Raw genomic sequence first — 21,867 nt, 5'->3', positions numbered from 1 at the left:
TATGGTAAACTGCCACTTGAAAGTTCAACCTTTGAAATAGTTTTGACCAGGTGCACATGAGATTTTTTTAATTAGCTCAACTTCTCCATTTTGCTGGTTTTAATCTAAGAAAAACTTTCAGATTTATACAGCATAAAAATTTGAAAATAAATCTGTTCCAATACAATTGAGAGAAACTCATTTTTGCTTTAGTCTATTTCACAATAGACCGCTCCATTGCCTTTTGGGCACTGTTCAGGCAGATGTGACATGGTTGCCTTCACCTCTCTCTTATCCCCAGAATAGGAATTAACATAGGGCAGCACGACGGTGCAGTGGTTAGCACTGGGACTAAGGCGCTGAGGACCCGGGTTCGGATCCTGGCCCTGGGTCACTGTCCATGTGGAGTTTGCACATTCTCCCAGTGTCCGCGTGGGTTTCACCCCACAACCCAAAAGATGTGCTGGTTAGGTGGATTGGCCACACTAAATTGTCCCTTAATTGGAAAAAAAATTATTGGGTAATCTAAATTTTAAAAAAAGAATAGGAATTAACATTCAAAAAATCTCTTCCTTCTGACGTACCAGGTGATTTACATAGCTGCATCCCAGCAATAAATTCAGTGACGAGCAGTGCAATGTATGGTCTGGGGAGGGAGCATTTAAAAAAGAAGGCAATACCAAATGTAGTTAATTGTCAATCTCTGCTTTTGAACACCAAGAATAATATAACTTGTTTGTCCCTCTTTCTGTAGATCCATAGTACCTATCTAGAAAGTAACTGGCCAATAAAGGTGAGTTTTTTTTCTCTCCGCAGTAAGTAAACTGTGAATTTTTTTTTTTTAACTGGTGAATTGATATTTAATTTGTATTCCGCTATTTCTGCAGTTTGCAGCGGTAGACCAGCTGGGCCAGTGTGTTGCAGTGGCAGGCAGATATGGAATTGCACACTATGCTTTGTTTACGAGGAAATGGAAGCTTTTTGGAAATATTACCCAGGTAGGTAGTGGGCTTGATTGAAATACTGAACTTTAAGGTTCAGTTTTGTTTTCGCAATTTTTTTTGTTTAAATACCTTTTTTCTGCTGGTTTCTCTCTCAACTTTCCCTCCCTGCCCCCTTGAACTCCTTGTTGAGGTATTGCTTCACAGGTCTCCTCAGATATTTCAACCTGTGGCATTCTTCACGAGATGAGCCTTGATAATGTTGTCAGCAAGCAGTTTGATCACCATCATAAAACACTCAAGTCCAGACCTGTCTTTGCCTGACAGTCACCTGTCTGCAGGAGCACATGTTTTGGCAGATTTTGACCCGTCTCATCCAGAAACAGCAGATTGATTGAGGTAGGGAAGAAAAGTGGAGCTGGGCAGTATTTGCGATGGAGAACTTGGGAGAGCAGAAGCTGTTTCAATCTCAAACAAGTGGTTAGGGCATGAAATGGGGTTGGTGGTAAGGGAGGTCTTGTGGTAGCATCCCTCCCTCTGAGCCAGAAGCTCTGGGTTGCAGTCCCACTCTAGGACTTGATGGCCAGGGAAGGTGTATTCATAGCACAGCAAAACAGGTTGAGTATCAACTTGTAATTCTTTCCAACATACACCAGTGGCAGGCCACAAGAATAGGAGAGTTCCAGGTCAACCAACTGCAGAAGGCAACAGAAGACCTTTGCAAAATCATGGACCAACAAAATATCTTTCAGGCATGGCACCTGAAGAGAGAGAGAATTCAGAAGCACTGAGGCCAGCTGAGAATAGGTAATGCAGAACAGAGCAAGGATCAGACCTGAAATATTCAGGGGATCCCAGCATCAACCAATCATCAAAGGATATTCAAGTATTTCTGTATATTTTAATATATTTTGAGACTTTTCACGTGCTTGCAGCGAGAAATGTTTCTTGCTGGAGAATTGCATTGCCTTTCATGCTGCATCAGCCACTTCCAATGCAGCGCTAATATGACCAGATGTAGAATAAAACTCCTTCACCCTGCCACTACGTATTCCCCAACCCAAGTGGAGAGCTCCTTGACTACAGTAATGTGATACTTTTCCATTTTCATATCAACCATCCTGTGTAATTTGAGTAAGTTTGCAAACTTGGCAATGAATTAAGTATTTAACGCTGGATCCTAGCCTACTACATTGAGCCTAATTTCACAAAGGATCATTAGGTCAGTAGACAGCAAAGACTTTTACCCCACCAGGGGGGGCTGCATTTTGAATGCTCATTGCAGAGGTGAGAGTTCAGTCCATTCCATTATCTAGTAACCTAATATGTGGTATGCTACAACTATGATGCAGTCATAGGGCTTCTAGCTTAATATCCTGATGAGCTGCTTTTGGAAGAACCTAAATGAATCCCCATTTTGCAGTTCAGTTGCACTTTAAATTTAAAGCAGGAATTTGTTGACCATTCTGGAAACGGAGTGCAAAATTCATTCGCATTCCAATACTTGATATTGATTTCCCAGAGGCAGGCAGTACCACAGGCTGTCAGTAGAAACCCAATGCAATCAAATATTTTCCCCAAAGTCACTTCAATTATAATCGTAATTGCCACGAAGCAAACTTACAATGTTAAGTCCAAACTAAAAGCGGCAGGGAGTTTCCAAATATGAAAATGAATGCTGCTATAGGCATGGATGGTGGAGGAAGTTTATGATTTAGTGGTAGCTTTCCCATTTTCTTTACTCCAGAAGTTGCAATCCCGTTTCTGACCATCCTGACAAGTGAAGACTGGAATTCCACTCTGAATTCTGGGTTAACCTCCAATGAGATACATGTGGTCAGTGTGAGGGACCCTTCCACCTAAAGGTGCAGGCCCGTTAAATCATGGTTAAAGGCTGGTGTAGAGTGGATTCAGCCAGAGGAAAGTATTCATCTCGCAACTCGTTAGATTGTTAATCAACTTGTGAATCCTTCCATTGTTTCGCACTTGTTCCCCAGGAGAAGAGTGTACAGGTGTGGAAATAAGGTATGGACGGTTAACTTTTATATGTTCAAAGTCAGATAGCCTTTCAAGTCAAATTTAAGTTTGGTTGACCTTATTGACTATTCAATCTATTGTGATGCTGCAAATGGATTTGGGATCAAGTGTACCCATCAGATTAAGCAGTGATCACTTAAATAAGACTTAGAGGTGTAATTCTGTCCTCATTTTAAATTTTTATATTGTTTTAACTTTTATTTTTAGTACTTTGGTTTATCACAGTCAATCACTGGTGCTAAACATTGTATATCGAAGGATTTGGAGCGGGATTCTCCGTTGTTCCGGCAGTGCACCCATGCTCACGGGTTTGCCGGAAATCCCATTAGGAGGGGCGGGAAAGGAGAATCCCGTTGCCAGCGAGGGTGCATCACCCAGGAAAACGAGACTGGCAGACCGGAGAATCATGCCCATGGTCTCTGTATTGCACCTGTTTGTGCTGCTATTTTCAATTCTTAGGCATTGCAACTTCAGAAATTAACTGTTAGACCTTGCTGCTTTTATCTGTTTTCTCTCTTACCCAAACCCTCATGTGCACTCATTCAGAATCTCTATCTCACAGGCATAAGCTGCTAGCATCGATCTTTTCTAACTATCAAAACCCGTTGAGCAATTACCTGGCTTACAAATTTAACTTTTTCTCTCGCTTCATTGAAGACATTCACGCTACATAAGTGCCAGGTAATGACCATCTCTAACAAGAGAGAATATAAGCACCACCCTTCTCAATGGCATTACCATTTATTAAACATGAAAAGTTTGACTATAATACAATACTCCTTCACCCCATCTATATCTTCACAGATGTGTACATATTTTGGAGGATAACAAGTTACAGAATATACCTTGTGCTATATTGTTTTCCGTAAGTACGCAATCCCAATAAACCAACAGGCTAACTGTGATCATGCACACCCCGCTCTGAAACGAAGTAGCAGATGCCGCCCAATGCAATCTCTGGATTTCTCATCAGATCCCCCAGATGCTTATCACACTGTGAGCCAACTAGTCTCACTGCAACTCTGGCTTCCACATAAGAGTTTCCAAGCTTCACTCTTGAAAATAATACACCTTAGAATCGTCTCTCAAGCAGTGCTTTCTCTCCAATGTCTTCACCAAGGATCTACTTCCAGGATTTCAATCTCTCCTTTTAGGATTCCTCTGCCCTCGATTGCCATATGTGTTCAAGCTTTCACACAATCCCTCACGTACCCAGCCATGCAAACCGAACACCACGGCTTCACAGGCTGTACTAAGGTCACTCGCCTTAGAATTACTTCAGATCTTTGGCTTCTCATTAGCCAACTTTTCCAGGTCTGCATCTTTCAGCTCTGTCTTTAACTCAAAGTATCTTGCCTCTGCACCTTTAACTTCAGTAAGCAGTTCCTTGTTCAATTTCCTGTTCCTTTGACTTCAGTCATCCTAGGACTTCTCTTTCATTCCCTGGTTTCAAATCTGATCTTTAGCTTCTGGGATTTACTTTCTGACCCTGACAGAAACTGAAAGAGTGGCAGGAGTAAGAGCTGCTTCCTCTCAGGTACCTGGTTCCAACTGTTTCTGAGTTCATCTTAAAACTAATTTCCTAAAGTGGCAACAGCCTAGCTTTTCTTTGAATTCTGTTGTTTTTACACTGTAAACCCTCTAGTCATAACGTAAGCACAATTTAAAATGAAACCAAAACCCACAGACATGCAGAAACCTTTGTTTAACATGAAGCTAACTAACGTTTTAACCCTTTCTTACATAGCAAAGCAAAATTAAATCTGCTTAAATCTACACCTTGCTTCTAATATCCAAAAATACAAATATAGATTACTTAAAACTACCTTTGTCTCCTGAAATAAGGCACTTACCATCCTGACATGGAAATATATTGCCATTCCTTCGCTGTCACTGGATCAAAATCCTGGAAGTCCCTTCCTTAAAGCACTGTGGGTGTATCTACTCGACCAGGACTGCAGTAATTCAAGAAGGCATCTTCTCTAGGGCAATTAGAGATGGGCAGTAAGTGCTTACCTAGCCAGCAACACCCATATTCTGTGAATGAATTTTTTTAAATCTTCACAACGTTGTCTCTCTAAATCAGGCCATTTGATGTTTAAAAATTTAATCCAAGCTTTTACCAGCTTCAGACTCAACAATACCATTATTCACCTGCTGGAAACTTAAATTTGTTCAAAACTCTTGCTGACTGTGCCCATTATTCACCTGCTGGAAACTTAAATTTGTTCAAAACTCTTGCTGACATACAATGTCCAATCCATCCACTTGCCCAATACCTTGTTCTCACGGAATACATTTGGCTCACAGCCACCATGCCTCAGATGTAAAATCTCATCCTCATTCCTCACTATCTCTGTATTTTATTCCAGTCCGACAATTTCCAGCCAACCTGCTTATGCTCTACAGTCATGGAACCATAGAATTTACAGTGCAAAAGGAGGCCATTCGGCCCATTGAGTCTGCACCGACCCTTGGAAAGAGCGCCCTACCTAAGCCTCCACCCTATCCCCGTAACCCCATCTAACCATTTTTGGACATTAAGGGCAATTTAGCATGGCTAATCTACCTAACCTGCACATCTTTGGGTTGTGGGAGAAAAACGAAGCACCCGGAGGAAACCCACGCAGACACGGGCAGAACATGCAGACTCCGCACAGACAGTGACCCAAGCCGGAAATCTACCTGGGACCCTGGAGCTATGAAGCAGCTGTGCTACCGTGCTGCCCTCGGATTCCTGCCTTTCTTGAACTCTCTCCCTTCCCCTCGCCACAATGTTATTTCCTGCAGGTTAGAGCCCACTCTCTAGAACTTCATAAGACCTGTAGACATTTCCATCTCTCCCTTCTATATGTTGTATATTTTATGATTGATGTTAATTGGAGATGAGGGCTGTTGAAGGGAGCTTTATTGATTAATGGAAGGATAATTTTAAACTATCAAAGGGTTTGAAATTTTTTATATTTTATGATAAATGTAGTTCCCTACACACTCCTGAAAATGGATGCAGTTTGAGATTTTGATATCATGACATTTCTTGGAATTTAGGCTGGTCTGATCAAGATTAATGTGAATGATCTTATTGGCTATTTTGAGAAGAGTACAGAGTGAGAGACTCCATGGTTTGCAATCAGATAAATTTAATGACGTCAGCCTGTATGACACTAATCAAAGGGGTGACTGGTGTATGCTGCTCACTTCGCTGCTTTCACCTACAAAGCTCTTCTATATAATTTGTGACTGCTGCAGTTTTTGTTTTTTATACCTCTGCTTAAATTTTATGTCTAATATATATTAAATTAGGGAGTGGAGGGAGCGTCGGTGTGGGCTCCAATTTGTGGCAATCATCGGTTTGTCCCGGGGAGATTGCATAGGGGGTTTCGGAGGTGGCAGAGAGCAGGTATTGAGAAGCTGGGGGATCTGTTTATCGACGGGAGCTTTCCTTGTTTGGAGGATTTGGAGGAGGAGTTCAAGTTGCCGGGTGGGAATGGGTTTCGCTATCTGCAGGTTTCGACCTTTCCGCTTCTACCGCCACAGGGGATACAGGATAAGGTAGTTTCTAAAAAGGGGGTGGGGATGGGGAAGGTCTCAGAAATTTATAAAGAGCTTATGGAGTGGGAGGGAACCCAGATAGGGGAGGTAAAGCGCAAGTGGGGAAATAAGCTGGGTAAGGAGCTAGAGGCAGGGCTGTGGGAGGACGCTCTGAATAGAGTCAACACGTCCTCATCATATGCCAGGCTCAGCCTGATACAATTCAAGGTGGTTCAAAGGGCACACATGACAGTCGCCCGGATGAGCAGGTTTTTTGGGGTGGAGGACAGGTGTCCAAGGTGTGCAGGAGGGTCCGCAAATAATGTCCACATGTTTTGGGCATGTCCGAAGCTTAGGGGATGTTGGCAGGGATTTGCCGATGTCATGACCACGGTGATAAAAACAAGGGTGGCACCAAGACCAGAGGTGGCGATATTTGCAGTGTCGGAAGACCCGGGAGTCCAGGGGGCCAGAGGGGCTGACGTTTTGGCCTTTGCCTCCTTGGTAGCCTGGAAACGGATCCTATTATCCTGGAGGGACTCGGAGCCCCCAAAATCAGAGGTATGGGTTAGCAACATGGCTGGGTTCCTCAGGCTTGAGAAAATTATTCTCTCAGGGCGAACTTAAATGTTAGGGTGGCAGCCGTTTATCCACTTCTTCGGGGAAAACTAAACTGTTAGCGGATTCAATAAGGGGGGGTTAGGGAATGAGGGGAGATGGGGGAGATAGTTTTGTTTAGTTTAGACTAGACGGGATGAGCGAGAGGAGATAGAGGGACTTGGGAATTGTGTGTGGTGTTGGTCGGGGGGGGGGTGCTGTTACATACTGAATTATGTTTACATTTGTATTTGTATCTTTTGTTGTTATAAAACCATAAATGCCTTAATAAAATATTTGTTTAAAAAAAGTATATATATATATATATATATATAAATAAATAAAATTAGATCTTAACATCTTTATTAGTAACAAGATAAAGTAACATAAAATCCATTCATGTAGCAAAGCATTTTTGCATTTCACAAGTCATTCAGAAATGTTATTTTTGATATCATCTTCTGAATAATCTGCCACTTTATGCTCCAGTCAATCACAGGGATGTAACCACCCATTCATTGCCTTTATATGCTTGGATAAATTTTTAAATGTAACCGTCAGTAATTAGACATATTAAAGACAGCGGATAAGACTGAATGACGTGATGCTTTGGCCTTTTCCTTGTATTGCCAACAGTAGAAATGATTGTGGGTGGGTATGGCATGGTGTTTTACAAGCTTGAGAATGTCTACTACGATCGCTGCTTTGTCTGAGATTTCTGTTGAAGCTAATGCGGTGTAGCAATCTACAAAGCATCAAAAGTATGCCTCCTTCATCAACATGAATAATGTTTTGGAGATGGGTCGGATAAGATCATCTTTCTCTCAAAGCGTAGGAATGCTCAGAATTCAATATGACGTGTATTATTTTAAAATTATGTGGAGGATCGAACATAACAGCTCATCCGCTCTTCTGGTAACTTGGGCGCATTTTTCTATTGTACTCAATGCCTGAATGCCCCATTGGGATGCAGAATGTGGAAATGTGTCTGTCCCAACTTGCCAAATCATCTCCATTATATTATGAGGAGATGCCCTTGTTTGATGGGGTTACAGTTCCCTCTTGGTCGCCTCAGGAGTACCAATGTCTGTTGTTTCGATTTGTTTGCCTTGCCGCCCCTCCTGCAGCCCCCCACACCTATCGTAGCAGGTTTTTAGTTACAAATACACTTTTTATCTGTGATTGAGACTCCTTTCTTCCTCTTTTTTGGTATTTACTCTCTTTGTTTAATTTTTAGCTCATCCTTTCAGCCTCCGATAGCTTCTTTTTTAACCTGTTGAGCTTCCGTTTCTTCTTCAAAAATACAACTGATTTGATTCTGGGATCTCTTGATGATTGATATCTAATTTATTTGTGTCCGGGCATTAAAAAGTATTGTGACTTATTAAAAAGGTGTTTGAAGTTGTAAATTTTGTAATGATTGGCTTTTGTCATCTACAGTTTTGAAATTTCTTTAAACCTTTTATGAAGAAATAATTTTAAATGAAAGAAAAATTATTTTGCTGAGTTTGACAGCAATTCTGTTGCACGCAACCAAAAAGTTAATAAATTATGCTAGTTTAATTCTGTGTTAAAACAATCTACCATGTGAATAAGACGCAACAATCCAGACAAAATTTGATGTAAATAGTAATGCATTGGAACATTGTATTCTGGAATCTTGAGGGTAACCCCCATCCATATATATTTATATTTATAGGAACAAAACATGGCTGTAACTGGCGGCTTGGCATGGTGGAATGACTTCATTGTTTTAGCCTGTTATAATTTGATTGACCATCAAGAAGAGGTAAGTGAAGGATATTTTCATCGGCATTCCCAGATTTAAATTGATTCCCAATTGCCGTAAAGCTTTTACTTGAAAATTGATTACGTGCCCACTTCCAGTCCTCCGACCAAAAATATATTACCAAATTAGCGTCTGCAGGGTAAAACTATTTCACTGTTTCATTATTCACTAGAAATAAAAAGGTGTCTGGCAAATAGTAAAACCACAATGACAAAGAACAAGTGTCGAAGAAATTATAAGTCAGCACTTTGAGTTTTCGCCAAACGTCCTTGAATTAAACACGAAGTTCGTGGGGGGTTTGGAGAGACCACAATCATTCCAATTGTCCCCGCTTCACAGAGGTAAAGGCAGGCAATTTATATGATACAGTAAGCAATATCTAGGACAGAAAGCATTCTTTAGATTAGCAAGAGACAGGAAACCGAGCAGGCCGGAGTTAGATTTTAATAACTGGCCTTGGGTTCCTTGCCTAAGAAAAATAATAATTGTATGCTGTCAACAAAACAATGTGCAGCTGTATGCTTGTTTACATTGTATGACCGTCTGACTAGTTCATACAGAACCTTTGACTGAAATAAGGCTAAATATCCATCATGCTTTGCCAAGTGCCTTTTTCCATGAAATATAGGCAAGCAAGTGGTTAAAATGAATACAGGGTATTAAGGCAACTAAACCATCAACTAAAGTCCCTTCCACAATTCGCTCCTTGTTGATCTTATGATCAACACATTGTTAGTACATTACACTGCAGTCTTTCCAAATGTCCCTGCTTTACAAAGGTAAGGCGAGTAATTTATATAATATAAGCAATATCTAGGACAGAGGCATTCTTGAGATTAAACAAGGAGACAGAAAGCGAGCAAAGTTTAATAACAGGCCTTGAGTTCCTCGCCTAAGCAAAACAATGTGCAGCTGTACGCCTGTTTACATGGTGTGACCTTCCGACTGTTTCATACAGAACCTCAAACTTTTTGACCAAAAATAAGACTATATATCCATCATGCTTCGCTAAGTGCCTATTTCCATGAAATAAAGTCAAGCAGCTGATTAAAATAATACAAGGTATTTAAGGCAGCTAATCCGCCAACTAAAGTCCCTTCTACAATTCCCTCCTTGTTGATCTTATGATCAACACATTGTTAGTACATTACAGTGTCCTCAGCAGCAAAGGGTGAGCTATAATGTAAGGGGAATGGACGTATGACAGGCACCTGATTGCTGGGACATGGAGGCAATGCTGACATACTCGCCCCCATGCCCTGACAACATCCCGAGCAACATTTCAACAGTAACCATACGACAATCAGGATTATACAACGATGATTATAATCCAAATCACAATCCTCTGTCCTAATGTTCCCAACCACCCAAAGCCGAAGTCCCATCCCCCATCCGCATGCAACCGTGCTACCTCTCTACGAATGTGATCAACCAGGTTATCAATTTTCTGATTTATCAGGGATGTATGTGCAGCAGTCACTGCCAATCAGGGCACAAGTACCTCCCTTATCAGCTAACAAGAAATCAAGGGCCATCCTATTCTGCAGGGCAACCGCTCTTATAGCAACCATCTCAGTTTCTATTTGGTTAACAGCTTCTGCAGTGTCATTAGCTACCTGCTCAAGGATGTCGCGTAATTCGCGTAGTTCGTATGCATCAGTGGCTTTTCCTAATGGTGGTATCATGATTCCCAACATTTGTGTCCATGTCATAACACTTCGTGTCGTCCTGTGGTGGGGATGGTCCTGCAGTTACTGGACGTGATTTACATAAGGGACTACATATCCCAAATAGCAGGAGCCCTCCCAATTCTCTGGTAACCATGCGTCCACAGATAAAATACGTGCTGTTATATGCGGTCAGGTTTCCTTACTATCAGTCATCATTAGTCTGATCGGATCCCCTCCCCAGGGGCCTCCACTAGTACAATTTTCAACCGCAGACCAGTCAAAGATGAATAGCCCTTTAACTGTAAGACGGGGCATAGGGGGTTGCCAATTCAAGGTCTGGTCGCACTGACTCGTCCCAATTCGGTAGATCCCATATGTTTTATGTTTTAAAGCGTATGCTACCTTTTGGGACTCCAGTATAATTGGGAAGGATCAAACAGGGCGGCTGGCGTGTCACATTAAATCTAGGCCACCACCATCCTTTAAACCTATTCATATCGTATCCAGCTGATCTCCAATCTAACATATCCTGTGTATCTTCCCCATGCCCTGTATTATTCCGTCTTAGGGCCCACTCTGCTTTCTCGTTACTGGTGAATGGGTTGGGCCGCGTAGGGATGCCCTCCCCCGAGCATCTGGGAATTTGTGTACAAAGCCAACAACTGGATTTATTTACCCTCTCTGCGTTTGAGTGGGACATCTATATCAAGGTGGTAGTGTTCAGTTTACCCTCTACATAATGTTGGATTAATATGATAATATAAAAACATCAACGTCGTCATTCTCTTCGAGGCAGCGTTCGCTGGTACTCTCAAAGCTCCGTATGATGTAGTTTACACGAGTTGCGTGGATCCAATCTGTTTTTTCTTTGACTTTAAAGGCTGTTCGGGCTGTTAGCAGCACTTGGTAGGGTCCTTTCCACCTAGGAGAAAAAGAATCTTTGTTTAATGCTTTCACATATTCTTGATCTCCAGGTTTAAAGGGTGTGTATTTCCCTCTTTTGGATGCATCTGAGCCATCGCACCTTTGCATGTATTTTTCCAGCGGTCTCGCACATAGCCTGGGCATATTTTAGTGATGCCTCATCTGCCCATATTAAGGCTACTGCCGCTGGGGTCATTGGGGGTTTTGTTCCAGTTGTCATGGGACATCCCATTAATATCTCATACGAGGTTAAGCCAGTATTGCGATTTTTCTGATTTCTCAGGGCATGCATTACTATGGGTATGGCATCTGGCCATAGCAGCCCATTTTGTTGACACACTTTTGTAACTGCAGTTTTAATTGTTCCATTCACCCGTTCCACCATTCCTGAGGATTGCGGCTGATATGGGATATGCAATTTCCAATCAAATCCCATAGCTTCTGTTTGGGCTTTGGTCAGTTTGCTAGTGAAATGAGTTCCCTGTCACTGTTAATACCCATCGGTATTCCAAACCTAGGTATTATTTCCTTCAATAGAATATTTTCCACTGTTCTAGCATCGTCTCTTTTGGTCGGAAAAGCCTCAACCCACCGTGAAAACATGTCCACTATCACCAGCATGTATTTAAATCCCTTGGCCGTCGGCATGTGTACAAAATCAATCTGCAAATTTTCAAAAGGCATCTCAGGCTGTGGGAGATGATCAAAGACGGCGGCGGGTGTTTTGCCCCGATTATTCCTCTGACAAATTATACATGTATGGGCTACTTTTTCAATTGTTACCGTATTACCTGGAGCATACCGTTGTTGACATATTGCATGTGTCATCCCTCCTTTGCCGACGTGAGCCTGTCCATGGGCAAGGCGGCATAGTGGCAAAAACAGATTTCTGGGGCATCGGGGTGGACCCAGATCTGATGGCTGTTTTGGTAGCAACCGGCTTTGAGCCAGGAGCGATGCTCCTGTAGGGTGGCTTGCTCCTGTCCCTGCTTTAACTTTGGTTCTGTTATGGTGGACGGAAGTTCTATTACAGCAGCTTGCAGTTGAAGCTGCTGTTTGAGAGCCATTTGTTTGGCTATGTTATCCGCAAATCTATTACCACAGGGGACTTCATTGTCTGCAGTAGTATGCGCTTAGCACTTTAAAACGGCTATCTTGCTCGGCAGCTGGACAGCATCTAGTAAGATTAAACCAATTTAGCATGTTTAATAGGGTGGCCGGAGGAAGTTATGAAACCCCTATTTTTCCATAATTGGCCAAAATCGTGTACCACCCCAAAAGTGTATCGAGAATCAGTGTAAATGTTGACTGTCTTACTTTTCGCTAGAATACATGCCCGAGTAAGCGCGAATAATTCAGCCGCTTGTGCAGACGTTCCCGAAGGCAGAGCAAAAGCTTCCACTATCTCGAATGGAGTTACTATTGCATAGCCGGCCAGGAGGGTTGTATCATTTGGTCGGTTCGCGGACCCATCAGTAAAAAAAATGATGTCTGGATTTTCAAGTGGGTGACTCAATAAATCAGGGCGAGGGGTTGTGGTGGCTTCAACCAATTGTACAGTCATGATGAAACAGATGTTGTTCTTCCGAGGGCGCGGGTAAGAGTGTAGCAGGGTTGATAGCCGGTGCTCGCTTGTAGACAAAGTTAGTCTTAGAGAGAAGGATTACCTCGTACCCAGTGCGTCGAGCCGCAGAAAAATGCTGCGTTGCTGATGAATTAAGCAGGAGCAAAACAGAGTGAGGAACCAATACCGTACACGGGTGGTCGAGTATAAGGGGCACTGATTTTTCTACTATAGACGGCGTGGCTGTTACTGCACTTAAGCAACTTGGCATACCCCTTACCACTGCACATAGGGCGACCGAGTAATAGGCAAGGGGTCTTTTCCCTCCTCCATGCTCTTGTACCAGGGCCCCCTTTGCAAATCCCCCTGCTTCATTCACATTAAGAGTAAAGGGCTTGGTGAAATTAGGAAGTCCCAAGGCAGGGGTGCTAATGGCTTGTTTCAAGTTACGAAATGCTTGCTCCCTCTCCGGGGTCTAGGTAACAACCGAAGGGGCGTCCTGTAGGGTAGCCTTGCGCAGCACTGCGTCCATCTCTCTATAGTCCGGTACCCACTGCCTGCAATAGTCCACCATGCCGAGGAAGGTAAGGGTCTCCTTTTCCGTGCGCGGAGTTGGAATCCTTGCTACAGCCTGTATGCTTTCAGACCCAAACATCCGCTGTCCTTGCTGCAGCTGAAATCCCAAATACTGAACTGTCCTGACAGAATTGCAGCTTGCCCAGTGAGGCCCTCTGCCCTCTTTCTGCCAGATGTGACAATAACAAAAGGGTATCCTGTTGGCAAGTTAGACCCCCCTCTGAGGCTAATAATAAATTGTCCGCATATTGTAACAGCGTTGAGCTGGACGGCAACTGGAACACATCCAAGTCTCTCTCAACCGCCGCCGCATATACTGCCGGGCTTTCTGTGTAGCCCTGCGGGAGGCGCGTCCATGTGTACTGTTTTTTCCGATATGTAAAAGCAAATAGATATTGACTGTCCGGGTGCAATGGTATGGAGAAAAAGGCTGAGCATTAATCTATGACCGAGAAAGTGTCTGCTGTTGGTGTTATCGAAGACAAAATGACATTTGTGTCCGGCACCAATGGAGCAATAGGATTAGCAATTTTATTGACGGCTCTTGAGATCTTGCACAAATCGCCACTCGTTGGGTCTTCCTACTTTTGGAATGAGGAGTATAGGGGTGTTACAGGGGCTTTGTGTCCTCTTCAGTACCCCTTGCTGTAATAGTGCATTGATCACTCCCTCTATCCCTTTCTCTGCTTCTTGTGCCAACCTGTATTGTTTCAGGCAGGGCAGGGCAACGTTCTTTTGTAACTGCACCCTATGCGGTGGGGCAGAATGTACCTTTCCAACATGGTTTTCATGCTGGGCCCATAGATGTGTTGGTACCTGGGCCAGGACTGAAGGGAGTAAACATAGAAGGCCATTGTTCCTCTTTCCAGTCACTCTGCCCTCCTGTTTGCCATAAAACGGCAATTTTGTCCGTCTACTACAACATCAATCTGATGTATTACTTTTTTTTTTCTGGCCTCATTCATCAATTCTCCTAATTGCTTTGCCTTAGCGGGATGTCTTACGGCCAATGTTAAATGGGATTCTGAAGTTAAACCCATCCTAAAGAGGTCCCTCTGACTATGGGTCAACTGTACTAGCATTCCTAACCCACAACACCAAAAAATAAAAATGGGGTGACATGCAATGTTATCTGCTTTCCTAAGTGACATTGCGCTTGTAAATTATATGCCTGCTCATCCTCACAAGCATACCAAGCCGTGCAATGGGTCACTATATTTTCTCGTCTGGACTCTATCAGGTGTTTTAATAGTTGTGCCCAAAGGTCATTAACCTTTTGTAAGACTTCCTGCAGTTTAAAAACATTTTTTTTTTTTTTTTTTTTAGCAGTGGTACTGTCAGGGTTAATGTTTGCTGCAGAACCTAAGGGGGCGGAGAACTAGGAATTATGCCATTTACGTCTTTTACCGTAATCTAAAAACTTATTCATATTCAATTACTTTTATTCATAAAGGCACTTTCTTTCTTTTAAACTGATTTTAATTTCCAATGTTTCAGTGCATTAGAGAAATCTCAACACAAATCTCTTAAGTTATAATCTTGGACTCACAATGACAGACGATAAAAAATACAACCCACTTAGCACTTCATGCTTTGACTAAACAAAGCACACAGATTCTCACAGCTCACAAATATCACAGTTAACCGTTAACCTTATCTCACGGCTACAGACAAATCTGAATTCCCTTTAGATAGGAACCCATCTGTTACGCTTTTACCTTAATCTTCCATTTACTTTTACTCCCCTGTTTTTCTTTTTGTTTTGAGAGGGGTTTAGCTTCATTAGATTCCTATGCAGGACATATAGGTTTTCCTACCTCATTCCGTTGCTTTACGATTGTTTATTTTCATTTTCTTACTCATTTTGACTCCCTTATCTCTCTTCTTTAAGGAGTTCACCTTCTTTCTCACTCCAAATGTCTTTACCGATGCTTCGGGAGGACCTGTAAGGGGGCGTCCGAGTTTATCGCCAGTCATGGCTTCTGAAAAATACTTTAGAGCATATACATATAACAACAAGGACCGAGGGAAATTATTAACAAATACTACAAGGACGCTCACCGGTATTAGTCCTTTTGCGAATCCCGAAGCCTGTTGATTGTTCAGTTTGGTTTTTTTTGGTCTCTGAGGCACCTTTGTTCTTCTCATGCAGCTATCATTAATTTATTAATTAAGATAAGTCTCCAAGCATGAGTCACTCGCCAGTAATTAAGGCTGCCGAGCGGCAGACAACCCCCCCCCCGGCCCTTTCAGCTGGGATCGCGCTAGTGCTCTCTCCCTTTCAGCTGAGAGAGTCCTGTTTAGAGATTCGTTTCGGGGTTCACTTCCTGTTAAATTAGGGAAACTGCACGACTACGCCAATTTGTCGAAGAAATTATAAGTCAGCACTTTGGGTTTTCGTCAAAGGTCCTTTAATTAAACATGAAGATCGTGGGGGGGGTTGGAGAGACCACAGCCATTCCAATTGTCCCTGCTTTACAGAGGTAAAGGCAAGCAATTTATATGATACAGTAAGCAATATCTAGGACAGAAAGCATTCTTTAGATTAGCAAGAGACAGGAAACCGAGCAGGCCGGAGTTAGATTTTAATAACTGGCCTTGGGTTCCTTGCCTAAGAAAAATAATAATTGTATGCTGTCAACAAAACAATGTGCAGCTGTATGCTTGTTTACATTGTATGACCGTCTGACTAGTTCATACAGAACCTTTGACTGAAATAAGGCTAAATATCCATCATGCTTTGCCAAGTGCCTATTTCCATGAAATATAGGCAAGCAGCTGGTTAAAATAAATACAGGGTATTAAGGCAACTAAACCGTCAACTAAAGTCCCTTCTACAGTTAGTATCTGTGTACTCTTTTGTTCTCTGAAATCCATAATGGGAAATGGTGTCTCCTTTGAGACTTTCATGTGAAATGTTAAACCAATGACCTCGCTGCTCTCTCAGGTAGATCCTTGGCACAGTTTGGAAAGAGAACAGCGGAACTATCCCTGACCTCCTGACCAACCAACTTCAATCTACATGTGCTTCAACCCACATCACTGAACAAAAAACAAATGATCTTGTTATACCCACATTGTTGTTTGTTTGAGCTTGCTGTGCCCACATTGAATCTCAGAATCATACAGTGCAGAAGAGGCCCTTCAGACCATCGGGTCTGCACCAATGATAAACACCTGACCTGCCTACCTATCCCCATTTGCCAGCACTTGGCCCATAGCCTTGAATGTTATGATGTGCCACGTGCTCATCCAGGTACTTTTTAAAGGATGTGAGGCAACCCGTTTCTACCCCCGTCCAAGGCAGTCGTCACCCTCTGGGTAAAAAGGTTTTTCCTCAAATCTCACCCCCCCCCCCCCCACCCCAAACCTCCTGTCCCTCACTTTGAACCGTGTCCGCTCGTAACTGAACAGCTGCTCCCTGTCCATCCTCATAATCCTGTACACCTCGGTCAGGCAGCAGTCTTCTCTGCTCCAGCATTAACAACCCAAGCCTATCGAACCTCTCTTCGTAACTTAAATATCCCATCCCAGGCAACATCCTGGTGAATCGCCTCTTGCACTCCTCCATTGCAATCATATCCTTCCTATAATAGGTGGTCAGAATTGCGCAGACTATTCCAGCTGTGGCCTCACCAAAGTTCTATACAGTTCCAACATGACCTCCCTGCTTATGTAATTATGCTTCAATTGATAAAGGCAAGTGTCCCATATGCCTCTTTCACCACCACCCTATTAATCTGCCCTTCTGCCTTCTGAGATCTATGGACAAACACGTCAAGGTCCCTTAGTTCCTGGGAACTTGCAAGTGTCATGCCATTCATTAAATACATTGACAGCATGTTTCCTGCAGCTTTCAGCTAAGCCACAGGTCTGTCAGAACTAATGCCAAAGGTGAAGATTACTGGAGAATTCCAGTCTTGCAAAATCCAAATGCCTTTGAAGGTGATGCTAGCAATCGCCTATAATCGATGGCACAATCTCTACAGGGATTGGGTAGAATGCTAACGAACAATTAGTGACGTGCTGTCTGGTCCTCCGCTTCACCAAACCCTTGACAGCTGATAATCAAATTTGTACTTGTAGTAACTTTTTATCCTAACTAATCTACAAATCAGTCAATATAACCTGTTTCCTGTCTTCCACTTTGAATTACAACAGGGTTGTCACCTCCATAATGACATCTAAATTTTCAACAAAGCGCATTCAGTATATAGTTCTACCACTTGCCTGGTATGAGTGACCAGCAAGAGGAGCTAAGTGAAGAATGTCCACCCAAAGGAGCGAAGTGGGGGGGGGGGAGGAATCTTTTTCCTGGGAATCTTGAACAAATCTAATCATTGCTGTTTGTAATCTGAATTAGAAATGATGTAACAATTTAAAGGCCTGGTAGGAGTAAGTCTGCCGTTCTACTTATTTGTACAAAAAGTAACTTTTTGCTCAATTTTCAAAGTTTGCAAGCTTTACAAATGCATATGCCTGCCTTGACATACTGATTTGGATGTGGGAGATGAGGAGTTAGCCACTTTTTAATTGTTGAAACTATCCTTTGTACAAAAGTCATTCTTGTTAGAATTAATGTTCACATTTCGTATTGAAATTGTGTTGTAATTTTTAATCCCGCTTTCTTCTTCCAAACCAGCTGAGACTTTATCTCCGGTCATCCAACCTGGACAATGTTTTTGCTCATATTACCAAGGTGCAATCGGAGACTTTGTTAATAAATGTCTTCAGGGACATGGTAATATTGTTCAGAGTAGACTGCTCTATCTGTTTATACAGCATTGATCGGAAAGATGACGGGTGAGTAGCCAGCTTTTTTCTCCCAGGTTTCTGCTCCTGTTTAGTGCTAATCTCCATGGGGAAGTAGATTAAAGCATGACCTTTGAAACATTGGTTTTGTGGTTAGGGCATATCTCTGTTAGAGCAATTACTGTTGTCACATCACCAGGCATTCGCCATTGCCAACTTATAATTCCCTGCTTTTAACCTATGCATAATTTATTGTAAAATTACACAATGTGTAAACAGAAAAGAATCTAATTGAACTGAATTGTAAACATCTTTACAGTATTAATTTGATTAGTCAATAAACTTTCATCTCTATTCAATGAAAGATTGAAGGCACCTCCCCTCCTCCTCCCAGAATAGTACTTGCTCATGTCAGTCTTTATAATGAGCAATAGACATTTATATTTATTGGTACTGAAATAAACATGTTTTGAAGCGATGTAGATTGTAAAAGTGGCTTTTTTCATCCATAGTGCATCAAAATGCTCAAAAAAGGGACACTCTATTGTTACACATTGGTCCGTAGCTTCCTGGCTCCCCAGCGTTGGATCTAGTGGGTGCCCTATAGATGCGCTGGGGAATCCCTCTTGAAAGTTCCAGGGTAAGAGTTTACCCGACGATTGTCCAGAAGGGCTAACTTCCCCTGGACAATAGGGCTGGGCTGGGAACCATCTGATAAAATGATTTAAATCGCTGACTTCGGATGGTTCTGTCAGTTTTGCACTCAGCAGAGTAACTATTTTTAAAGACCCAGACTGAGCCCCACACAGAAGATCCCATCCCCGCCAACCAGCATGCTTCAATTAGGCCCAACCGAACATCCCCACTTGCTACACTACTGACAGTAACCCCCTGATGTCTGACACTTCCCACCAGCCTGCCCTGATGTGCACAGCCTTTACCCCCACCCCACCTCCACATCCCATTCACTTTCCGAAGAAATTACCCCTTTTGATGGGACCTTTAAACTCACCTGTTTTACCACCTAGTGCTGTAAAAAGGGATGTGTCCTCCATTGCTTTGCTCCTTTTACATAAGGGCAGCGCATGAGTTAGCACTGCTGCCTCACACCGCCAGGCACCTGGGTTCAATTCCGGCCTTTAGGTGACTTTATGTGGAGTTTGTACGTTCTCCCTACGCCTGCATGGGTTTCCTCCCAAAGTCCAAAGATGTGCATGTTAGGTGGAATGGCCTGTGTTAAATTGCCCCTTTGTTTCCAATGGTTCAATGGGGTTACGGGCATAGGGTGGGAATGTGGGCTCAGGTCGGGTGATTTTTCAGAAGGTTGGTGCAGCTTCAATGGGCCGAATGACCCCCTTCTGCACTGTAGGGATTCTGTAATACGTCGCTGGAGTTAGGGATGCACTTTGCTTCCTGAGTCACACCCAGCCTGAGTCAGGAAGGTCTGGCAAGGTGGACGCTTTCTGTTTTAAATGCTGATAAGTTAGTATGGAATGGCAATCATCACTGATTGCCACTCCGAGGAAGTTACAGGCCACCTAAGAGTGCTTTTTACTGGAGGTCCCTGAGAGGATCACTCATCTGCTTTCAAGTGCCACATGAGCCAGGGGAGTAGCAAGAGAAAGATTTTGCACTTAGTGCAGTTTATACAGTAATAATTCAATTTTAAACAAGTGTTTACATCCCACCAGTAACTTGCATCAACATGTAACTGGCAAAAACCGCAGTTGCGCCAGTGAATGAGACATGTCCTGTGGTTTATGGATGAAAAATAAAATCCAAGTGGAGTATGCCTACAATTTACAAATTGCTAATGAATTAAAGTAACTTAATCAAAATGGCATGATACACGGTATGCAGATGCGTAAGCATGTATATCATGAATTGATGGGACAAAGGATTATATACAAGTAAACCAATTGAGACACAGCCAGTCATTGGAACATATAACAGTCCATGGCCACAAGCAAAGAAGAAAAAACGTGCTCTCCTTCTTCTCCAGCCCGTATTTGTACTTCTGAGAGGAATAAGAGACCATCTTTTCTTAGTTTCCAGAAATGTAGATATTGCATTAGCAACATTTAAGAATTTCCTTCTACTTTTTAATTAAATGTTCTCATCTTTGCCCGTCCTCCTCCTGATAGTCCAATTGAAATTGGATGGGTGCTAGTTTGCAGTCTGTGTAGAAGCATATTGGCCTGGCAGTAAATGAAAAAAAACAAACCTGTTCTTGGATATCTCGCTCAAATAACTTGTGCATTGCTAGATGTCTACAACAGGTAGAGGGGCAGGTAGTATTGTGGAAGCAGGGGGGCTGCAGAAGGACTTGGACAGGCTAGGAGAATGAGCAAAGTAGTGGCAGATGGAATGCAATGTGGAAAAGTGTGAGGTTATGCACTTTGGAAGGAGAAATGGAGGCATAGACTGGTTTTCTAAATGGGAAAATGCTTAGGAAATCCGAAGCACAAAGGGACTTGGGAGTCCTTGTCAAGATTGTCACGGTTAACATGCAAGTTTAGTTGGCAGTTAGGAAGACAAATGCAATGTTAGCATTCATGTCGAGCGGGCTGGAATACAAGAGCAGGGATGTACTTCTGAGGCTGTAATAAGGCTCTGGTCAGACCCCATTTGCAGTATTGTAAACAGTTTGGGGCCCCGTATCTAAGGAAGGATGTGCAGGCCTTGGAAAGGGTTCAGAGGAGGTTCACAAGAATGATCTCTGGAATGAAGAACTTGTCATATGAGTAGCGGTTGAGTATTCTGTGTCTGTACTTGTTTAGAAGAATGAGGGGGGAATCTTATTGAAACTTGCAGGATATTGTGAGGCCTGGATAGAGTGGACGTGGAGAGGACATTGCCACTGGGAGGAAAAACTAGAACCAGAGGGGACAACCTCCGACTGAAGGGACGATTCTTTAAAACAGAGAAGCGGAGGAATTTCTTCAGCCAGAGGGTGGCGCTGTTATGTTCTATAGTGTAGATGGGCTTTAGAGTGGTTTCACAGGTCGGCGCAACATCGAGGGCCGAAGGGCCTGTACTGCGCTGTAACGTTCTATGTTCTTTGCTGCAGAAGGCTCTGGAGGCCAAATCTTTGATGGTCTTTAAGATAGATATGTTCTTGATTAACTAAAGGATCAGGGGTTATGAGGAGGAGAATGGGGTTGAGAGAAATATCAGCCATGATTGAATGGTGGAGCAGACTCAATGGACCCAGTGGCCTAATTCTGCTCCTATGTCTTAAAGTCTAACATAATGGATGAGCTGAGATCATACTGTTCTCTACCCCTGCATGGACTAGTAGTTTGAAGATTAGGCATTCCTGTTTTTTAAATGGAAAAGAATAATAAGCTCGAAGTATGTGTTTTCTTGAGGGGGTAGAGAACCTTTAAGGTTAGAACACCATTCTTGGCTAGTTTCCTGTTGGCAAATTAAACTCAGCTGAATGTTGTTTGATTCAGCAAATTCTCTTGAAACTGTTTCTGCAGCTTATAGTCCGAGAAGTGCTTG

General features: G+C 42.7%; 1 protein-coding gene across 2 annotated transcripts in view; it reads left to right on the top strand.

The window, feature by feature from the left end:
• ric1 (RIC1 homolog, RAB6A GEF complex partner 1) overlaps positions 1 to 21,867 on the top strand; it is a 210,029-nt gene that overhangs the window by 150,196 nt on the left and 37,966 nt on the right. For both annotated transcript variants that reach the window (XM_072517226.1, XM_072517227.1), the window contains 4 exons: positions 734 to 772; positions 867 to 977; positions 8,785 to 8,874; positions 18,251 to 18,411. In XM_072517226.1, the coding sequence (XP_072373327.1) occupies positions 734 to 772; positions 867 to 977; positions 8,785 to 8,874; positions 18,251 to 18,411 (401 nt within the window). The remainder of the gene's footprint in view (positions 1 to 733; positions 773 to 866; positions 978 to 8,784; positions 8,875 to 18,250; positions 18,412 to 21,867) is intronic.

The sequence above is a fragment of the Scyliorhinus torazame genome, chromosome 9 (assembly GCF_047496885.1).
Source record: "Scyliorhinus torazame isolate Kashiwa2021f chromosome 9, sScyTor2.1, whole genome shotgun sequence".
NCBI lineage: Eukaryota > Metazoa > Chordata > Chondrichthyes > Carcharhiniformes > Scyliorhinidae > Scyliorhinus > Scyliorhinus torazame.
The sequence above is the reverse complement of the archived record's forward strand: the minus strand, read 5'-3'. Positions and strand labels throughout refer to the sequence as shown.